Here is a 5950-nt window from a genome sequence, read left to right as displayed (position 1 = left end):
AAATTCTTAAATTGCTCATCAGAGACTGCCCTTGACCCTTACCAAACGTGAAGGGCATAACCTATAGTTGACTTTTTTTAAATTAAGACATAAGTTTTAACAAATTCTTGTCATAAGTGATTTATCTTACCTACAGTAACTTAAGCTTTACCTTGAATAACACAATGGGTCTAAGAAAAGGACCAAGGCACCAAATACACATCATTAGCAATATTTGGAAAACTACACTATTAAGACTAAGGAACATTAAGACCTTTTTGACTACATGAGTAAGAACATTCAGCAAACAAGCATCTTTGGGGGAAAAAAATGCCCACAGGCTCGTGTTTTCCGTCTTAAAATAGTCCTGTGAGTTAGATTAAAATTTCCTCAAAAGTCAACTTAAAAGATTTACATTATGTAAACTCCAATGTTTTCTCTGCTGTCTGTGAAAATATACTTTCATAATAACATTTTGAACATATGCAGAATTGGCAACATTTGGAAAACAAGCTTAAGAACATTTTGAAAATGTGCATTAAGGCCATTTTTAAACTATTATAGTACAGTAGAACATTTTTGACAATATGCATCAATAATATGCATCAATTAAAACATTTAGGGGTGAAACTGTAAGGTAGGCACCTGTGCCACTGCGAGCTAGACTTGCAGGTTACCTCTTAAAATTGTCCTGTGAGGTAGGCTTGTGTTTTTACCTCTTAAAATTGTCCTGTGAGGTAGGCTTGTGTTTTTACGTCTTAGTTCTTGTGGATCCAGGAGAGATGACCATCACTTTGGTAGCCGCTGTTCCTCTCTGCAGCATTATTCCAGTGTTGCCACTGTCAACAACAACAAACAATCATAATCATAATAATAAATAAACTATACAATCAGGAGTGTACAGTTTACACTCAAAGCTAATTCTTATAAAGTTAATAACACCAGTTCTTTTGTGACTTAATGTGGCAATGCCAAACAGTCAAAACAAAGAGAGCGAGATTAAAGAGCTCACCAATCTATATGAAGTTCCATTCAAAGTCAAGGAGGTTCTTCAGTAGCATGGCAACGTGTGTATTGACTGCAGAAGACTTCTTCTGGACGATCACACCTTTCTTCTTGGAGACAACCTTGCCCCTTTTGGCCTTTGTCCCTCTCTCTGGATTTATACCAATGAAGCGCCTGAAATCAAAATAGTCTAAGATCAGAGTGGGGATGCAACAACATACTGTTTTGTGTACATTCAATTAAATGCAATGAATTGTTTTTTTGTCTTTCTTCATCACACAAATAGAGTGGACTTGAATGACATATAGAAGTGACATCGAATGGAAATATAATAAACCCTATAGTCCAACAAAATACCAGGTCTGTGTGTGTGTGTGTATTGTGGCTTGAAATGTACAGTACTCATACCATTTTATGCAAGAAAATACAAACATTAATTTAGTTGTATATATCCATATAATGTTGACAAGGAATGAAGAGGTTTTACCTCTGAATGAATTCCAGAGTGCAGGCTGCCTCTTCTTGATATTGAAGGTTGAATATGTAGTAGATTGCAAACACAGCAGCAAGTCCTGTTGCAAATGTTGGTGCGATGCCCTCACAGATTACACGGCCCTCAAAGGTGATCATCCAGCCTCTAAATGTGACTTGCCCTGTTTCACCTGAAACTTCAAGTCATAGCAACAAGGGAATGCATGTTACCTTGTGTAAACATATGTAAACTCAAGATGAATGGCCAATATGATAATAATGTGTCTATCAATTAATCTAAATGAAATGTATACCAGGCAGTATCAGGCGAGGACTTGCAGGAAGACTGAGAGTTGTCTCAACGTCAGCTGGAGTGGCAGACACCTGTAGGGAACAAATACATTATGCTTACCATAATGAGATTTTTAAGAAGAAAAATTATAAAAAAGGTCAACAATTAGTAAACACTAGGTGAGAGTAACCTAGAGGCAAATGAGGTAGGCTTCTGAAGTACCTACAGTCAAACTGTGAATAGATTTGGCATTAAAAATGTAAGGGGTAACAATTTTATTTTTACAGGTCTTGGGGAGTTCTACTGCAAATGTCTAAAAAGTAGTATGAACCCTTTTGTGGCTCCAGAGGAAACTGCAGATAATCTGATACATTGCGTCCAGTGATGTCACTCAGTGGTTAAGTTGCATTGTGGATAATGTAGGCACCAGATTTTGAAAAGGAAGAATAAAAAGGTAATATTTCTGTTTCTGCTGTATTGATTTGATCATTTGCTTTTAAAACGTTCAACAGTGTCATAGTAGGGCAAAGAAGACAAGTGAAATACTTTTTAAAACCTTGCACCCACTTTACCCATAATGCAATTTACCAACTGTGTGACAACATGGAGGTCATGTATCAGCTTACATCCAGCTTCCTCTGAGCCACAAAATAACTTATACTATTGTTTTCATATATGTAGTAGTACTCTCCAAAACTAGTACACACATTAGGTGTCTTGACACTTAAGTCTGGTGGAGTCACCCTTTAAAACACAGGGTTAGAAAGAAAAAATAAAACTTACATCTGTAATAAGGATCAGCCCGGTTAGGTCCTCTCCAAAGTGTGCCATGAGCAGATGAACAACACGAAGTGCCATCTCATTATCTTCACCATTAGAGAGGATATCCTTGACAGCTTTGTTGGTAGGTTTTCCCCTGAAGTATTCTGTGATGGCTCTTCCACATTCCTCCATACTGAGTTCCAAGCTACGAAGCACATTGATGTCTGTGAGCAACTCAAAATGTGCATATATATACCTTGGCGTGAAAAGAAAAGGCCATTTGCTTTTCACATCTTCAATGTCAGGTGGTGGAAGTGTATTTATATGGCGACGTTGTAGAGAGAATGTGAGCTCCATTAGATTTTTAACTTCTGCTCTTTCTGCTCCACCTGCACCCTCCTGTCTGTAAATCTCCTCCAGTCTCTGGCGGTGCTGCTCCACAGTCTTATCAGTTTCTTCTGGGGGTAGCTCTGGCTGAAATCGTGTACATCCATATGTGTCAGTTGGACCCCTCTTGCCTGTAGAGGATCGGTGGCGTAAGAAGCTTCCTTCACGGTTCACATTCTCAATGCGGTTTTTCACTTGAATCAAAAGTGATGTATAACCTCCACACAGAAGTGACCCATCTGGTGCAATATCAGCAAAACTCTTTGGGTACTGCCTGATGATATTTCGAACCACAGTTAGGCACTCTGCGCGAGTGGGGTTAGCGTCATACCTTCTCATTTCATCCGTGAGTACTCGTATCATCTGGCGTCGCTCCACTGGTTTAGGTCTCTTACCATCTGCAATTGCAGAACGAATTTCCTGTGGCATTTGTTCCCAAGGGACCTGGAATGTTTCTGGCCATGTTTTCAGTATCTGAGATGTGGAAGGCCTGTTGCTTGGCCCGCTGTCTCTTGCCTGGCTTGAACATGATGAAATGGCCGATAGCTGTGATGAGCTGGAATTAGGCGGAGTGCATAATGATGGTGATGAAGACCCAGATACCGACCAATCACTACTTACTGGTGACGAAGTTGGAATGACTTGAAAATCCAATGTAACCGTCTCGGTTTCTAAAAAACAAACAAAAAACAAACAAACAAAAAAAGAATTAGGGCACATAACTAATAAGCTATATCAGAGTCACTGCAGTCCAAAAGTCTACTTAACTCTCCTTATATTAGGCATATTTGAAAAGTTTAAAGGTGCATTATGTAGTTTTAGAAAATAGAAATTCCACAACTGAATAAACAAGAGAATATAACAAGACAATGCCGCATTAAATTAACCATACATTACCTAATTTGAATGCATCCAGGAGTTTTCGGCACTGGATAACAGGCAACAGATCAGCAATGTCTTCCTGTTGTACATATTTTAAGTCTTCTTTTGACTCCAAGCCGGAGCTCTGAAGTTTCGATATTATTTGCCACTGGGTCTCTTCCGACAAATTTGGCAAGGTCTTGCAGATGATCTCTTTGATCTCTTCACTCATGTTCGCCATCACTGTGGACTACAGGGAAAGAATGGTGAAGAATTATCAGTGGTGTGCCATGGACAGTGTACTCAGGCAAGGGATAGTAATCTAGCAGATTTTCCTGATTAATACAACAGTAGCTTCTCTGCATCAGTGTGAGGCTGTAAACACCCATGTCAGGAATACGCAGTGCATGATACTTTTCAGCAATAAAATATACTGCTGAATCCTTATGAACAAGAACCACTTTGATTTTTCCAGTAACAAGCCCCTCATCATCATCATCAATCACAATGAGCATGTTCTTTCTGTATTTTGTCCCCTTCACAGTCACTTCATTGGCTATCAGAGTGTTTGTGGACTCAAAATTGTGATGTGCAACTACCTCTCTGATTACATCATTATAGTCATCTGAGAAAAACTGTGTGGCCCTCTCCACTGAAACACCTGGAGGGAAGAAGGTACCAGCACTCAGAAAGGCCTGTAGAAGCTGGTGTCTCTCTGCAAGAGTAGAACACGGATTCTTAAAGTTGCGCAATTTTCTCAAACACTGCTTAAAATAGGTGTGTTTGCTCTCGAATCTTAAAGTCCATAGGCGAATAAGTGGCCCAAACTGGATAATGAGCTCAGGATAATGACTGACATAATGATGTTTGGGCTTCAGTGGGTTGTCAGGAAAGGTTTGTATTCGGCAATGCAAATATTCATCAATCAGAACTCTAAGGTAGGCTATCTGGCCATTTGAAATTGCAGGTGCACAACTGAGGTCCACAACTTCTCTAAGTTGCAAAACCAACTGCCATACTTTGTTGTCACCTGGATTTTTTACTTTGTCTCCGATCAAAACGGGCAACATTCTCAGCAAACACCAATTCTGCACAGCATGTCCCCCAAGTTTTCCACCCTCTGGATTAACCTCACACGGTTTGTCATTAGCATCCCTACCGAGATACTTGAACTGACTTATTCGTCGATTCAACTCAAGATAGCTAAACATTTTATCTACCTTAACAAGATGGTTAATGTACAGTGCCAGATCAGAGGATACAATACCTTCAAAAAGATCGTGGCCAAGACATGGAGGCAACCCTGGCTGACATACATGGAAGTATTTGAGCGTATTAAACACAGAGTCAAATTTAACACCTCCACTGGATGTAGACTGTCCTTCACTGCTCTGAACATGACCACTGTATGACTGCACTGTGCGTTTTGTGCCCTGGATAAGAGGATCTGCATGGAATGCTTCTCTGCTGATATCACAATATCTGCAGAAGTGTGTACTCCTGCTGAAGTTCTCCACAAAGCCTCCTATGTTATGTGAGCCCAGGTTGTCACCTGCAATGGCACACAAAGTTCCCTTGTAGACCTTTCCATCATACAGGGTAACACCATTGAGCTCAAGATCTTTAAGGTCATTGACGAGGGTGCCCATAATCAAGTCTTGACCAAAATACTTAAAATCGTGTTCTTTACAGAGAAGAACAAGTTGCATTTGATCAGTGCTGGATCTGTTGTGTGACATTAAATCTGCAAGAGTTAGATACACTGCAAGTATCTTGTGTTTTTTCTTTCCAGATCCCAGTGGGTTTACCACTTCAAATGCATCCTGATACAGGATCAAGCTCAGTGATGAGCTCTCCGTCTGGAAGAGCACATTCTCAGCCATATTTTTGCCATCCCACACATCCTGAAGAATATCCTTAGAACGAATACTGGAGTGTACTTGCTTATATTGTTCCTGTACTGATTGGCAATGGAATAGAGACTCAATTGTCTGCTTAATAGGTACATACTGGGCAAAACACTCTTTGCCTGCCTCATTCTGACCTAGACAGATCTGAACTGGCTCAACATAGTTGAAGCTGTTCTTGAAAACTGTTTTTCTTTTCTGATCAGTTTTCAGTGGCTGAGTGTTGCAGGTTCTAAAGAGATCCTCATTTTTCATGACTTCAGTCACATTGTTTGTGTCAGCTTCA

The 5950-nt window shown here is 39.9% G+C and overlaps 1 protein-coding gene across 1 annotated transcript; it reads right to left on the bottom strand.

The window, feature by feature from the left end:
• Window positions 1–454: 454 nt before the first annotated feature.
• On the bottom strand, window positions 455–3469 carry LOC311254013 (uncharacterized protein). Its single transcript, XM_084384442.1, has 5 exons — window positions 2531–3469; window positions 1770–1839; window positions 1472–1652; window positions 992–1158; window positions 455–818 (listed from the first exon to the last, which is right to left on the bottom strand). The coding sequence occupies exons 1-4, from the start codon at window positions 3323–3325 to the stop codon at window positions 996–998; spliced, it is 1209 nt and encodes a 402-aa protein (XP_084240568.1). The 5' UTR covers window positions 3326–3469; the 3' UTR covers window positions 455–818; window positions 992–995.
• Between the last annotated feature and the right edge of the window lie 2481 nt (window positions 3470–5950).

The sequence above is a fragment of the Pagrus pagrus genome (assembly GCF_965226575.1).
Source record: "Pagrus pagrus genome assembly, contig: HAP1_SCAFFOLD_133, whole genome shotgun sequence".
Classification (NCBI taxonomy): domain Eukaryota; kingdom Metazoa; phylum Chordata; class Actinopteri; order Spariformes; family Sparidae; genus Pagrus; species Pagrus pagrus.
Note: the sequence above shows the minus strand (reverse complement) of the source record. Positions and strands in the feature narration are given on the sequence as shown.

Coding starts and splice junctions, on each gene's coding strand:
- LOC311254013 (XM_084384442.1), bottom strand. CDS start 3,325: ATGCCACAGGAAATTCGTTCTGCAATTGCAGATGGTAAGAGACCTAAA. Junction 1,840..2,530: donor GGCTGATCCTTATTACAGAT/GTAAGTTTTATT, acceptor TGTTCCCTACAG/GTGTCTGCCACTCCAGCTGA. Junction 1,159..1,471: donor ACTCTGGAATTCATTCAGAG/GTAAAACCTCTT, acceptor TTTTGATTTCAG/GCGCTTCATTGGTATAAATC.